The sequence below is a fragment of the Nuphar pumila genome, chromosome 7, assembly GCF_984573655.1.
Source record: "Nuphar pumila chromosome 7, dmNupPumi1.hap1.1, whole genome shotgun sequence".
Taxonomy (NCBI): domain Eukaryota; kingdom Viridiplantae; phylum Streptophyta; class Magnoliopsida; order Nymphaeales; family Nymphaeaceae; genus Nuphar; species Nuphar pumila.
Window position 1 is genome coordinate 4,042,479 of NC_143255.1, and position 2,879 is coordinate 4,045,357.

General features: G+C 35.2%; 1 protein-coding gene across 1 annotated transcript; it reads left to right on the top strand.

Annotated features, from left to right (window-relative positions):
- Positions 1-1,561: 1,561 nt before the first annotated feature.
- LOC149830911 (uncharacterized) lies at positions 1,562-2,879 on the top strand. The gene is made up of 2 exons (XM_090011913.1): positions 1,562-1,793; positions 2,616-2,879. The coding sequence occupies exons 1-2, from the start codon at positions 1,572-1,574 to the stop codon at positions 2,700-2,702; spliced, it is 309 nt and encodes a 102-aa protein (XP_089868039.1). The 5' UTR covers positions 1,562-1,571; the 3' UTR covers positions 2,703-2,879.

Consider the following 2,879-nt stretch of genomic DNA (forward strand, 5'->3'; position numbering starts at 1 on the left):
TGAATGATTAAAAATTTTATTTCAATGTATTGTAATACTTGATACGAATGATTCGAATGCATTGTAATTTATCTGAATGTATTATAATTTATGCAATTAACGAATGATTTGAATTAGTGCAATACTTGATGTCAATGATTTGAATTATTTGAATGCATTGCAATGCTTGATGTGAATGACTTGAATGCATTGTAATACTTGATGTGAATTATTTGAATGTATTGTATGACATATGTTATTTGTTAGAATATGGTTCGTGGAGGTTATAGTGGTCGCTCATCCAGTAGTAGCCAGGCTCAACCTTCATCTTCACGGGGTCCTGTGATAGGTATATCATATAACTAATTAGATGCTTGATTAGTTCAAATGCACATTCTGAGAACTTGGTGTGTATTTTTTTACAGATGATGTTGCGCCTGTATACGACCCACCTACACCAGTTGATCGCACAAGTCAACAGCCAACACAGGAAACAGGGTCTTCACAGGCTGGCACAAGAAGACTCATTCGAATAGTGTATATCGATAATCGACCGTAAGTATTTTGTTTTCAATTATTGCATATCTTTTAAATATTTTATATTGATATTTACTGTGTAACAATTCATGTGCAGCACGAGGTTTGAGCCACAAGAAGTAGTACGGGAGATTAGGAATTCACTTCTTCAACATCTACCAGGACCAGTTGCTCAATGGAAAGAGTACCCAAAGGAGGTATTAGACAGATTGTGGTCCTCATTCATGGTATACAGTTGTTCCTCATAGTTAATGTGTTTCATATTTAATTTATTTAAGCAATGTCTACTAACTTTCTGAAAATATTTGTAGGCTTCGAATCGCTTTGCAACTACGGTGGAAGAAAATGATGCAAGGAAGGTGTGGCAGAAGGTGGCTGCCAATCGATTTGCAGACATGCTGCACACTATGAAGACTGCAGCAAAAAAAGTATCTGGCGTAGTAGATGATCCATTACTGTGGAAGGGCCATGGTCCTATTACTATCAGGAGAGATTACTGGGATGAAATGTGCGATATGTGGGCGGGAGATGCATTTAAAAATCGCTCTGCGAAGGCTTCACAAAATCGATCGAAGATGCCCGAAGCCCATCTACACACAGGTGGATCTAAGACATTTGGGAGCCACCTAAAGAAAATGGTAACTCATCAATATATAATATTAATTTTATAAGTATAGTTGCAAATTTGTGTACTAAATCTTTTGTCATTTAACTTCGCAGGAAGCAGAAAAAGGAGGCAGTGTACCATATAAGGATGTGTTTGTAGAAACACATAAACGGAAGACCACGGGAGTCTTCGTATCAGAGAAGGCGAGAACGACAACGGTATGTATTAATTCTATTAATAATCATTGCAATATATATGCAAGTCATCATAATATTATCATTAATTATTAATGAATACTTTAAACATTATTTTGTAGGAGGCATATGAGCAACAAATGGTAGAGCGATATGGTGAAGACGCTACTCAGCATCCATCATTTGATCCTACAGCATGGGTGACTGCAGCAGGTGAACCCAAAAAAGGTCGCGTGTTCGGGTTTGGGAGTAATATGAACACTTCACCAGTTATTGGTTCTTCCAGTTACGGCTCACCAACTTCTTGCGCCGACATAAGCTCCAAGCAGCCGACTATTCTTTCCGGTGATGATGTACGCGAGATCATTAATGAATCACTGAATAACTACTTCCAATACACCGTCGCCCCCTTTCTCCGAAATGAGATCAAGGCCGCTGTTCAGGATAGGGGATCTTCGATTCCAGGTCCCTCTCAGGTATAATCACATATATAGTTTTTTTGACTATCTTAAAGCACATCTGAGCATGGTAGAATCACATATAGAGTTTTTCTAGATGCCTTAGAACACATATGAACATGCTATAATCACATATTCAATTTTTTTACTGCCTTAGCACACATATGAGCATGATAGAATCACATATATATATATTTAACTTTTTGTCTGTCTTAGAGCACATATGAGCATGATAGAATCACATATAAAGTTTTTTTGATTGCATTAGAACACATAAGCATGCTATAATCACATATTCAGTTTTTTTACTGCCTAAGAACACATATGAGCATATTATAATCACATATTCTGTTTTTTGACTGCCTTAGCACACATATGAACATGCTATAATAACATATAGAGTTTTTTAACTGCCTTAGAACACATATGAACATGTTATATATCATTTATGATAGAATCACATATAAAATTTTTGGCTTTGCCTGCCTTAGAGCACATATGAGCATGCTATATTCACATATTCAATTTTTTTACTGCCTTAGCACACATACGAGCATGATCGAATCACATATATAGTTTTTTGCTTGCCTTAAAGCACATCTGAGCATGGTAGAATCACATATAGAGTTTTTTTATATGCCTTAGAACACATATGAACATGCTATAATCACATATTCAATTTTTTGACTGCCTTAGCACACATATGAGCATGATAGAATCACATATAGAGTTTTTTTATTGCCTTAGATCACACATGAGCACATGATAGAATCACATATAGTGTGTAATTTATTTCATTATATTTTGTTTATCAATACTGACTGTTCTTTTCTTGTGTAGGCTGCTAGCGATAATCAGGGTAGTGGAGCTGAAGGGACAGATAAAGACAATGAACAAGAAGACGCACAAAATCTTGGCGATGATTAGAGGACTGTGTTGAAGAAGTTCTATTTTTTTTATTTTTCCTAATTGTAATTGTTGAATTGTAAATAATTAAACTTCTTAGTTTTAAGGTGGAACGATTAATTATTATAGATACTTGTTATATGAATTTTTTTGTGTGGTTTGTTTTTTATTTACAGGAAATATAAATTGTACAGGAAA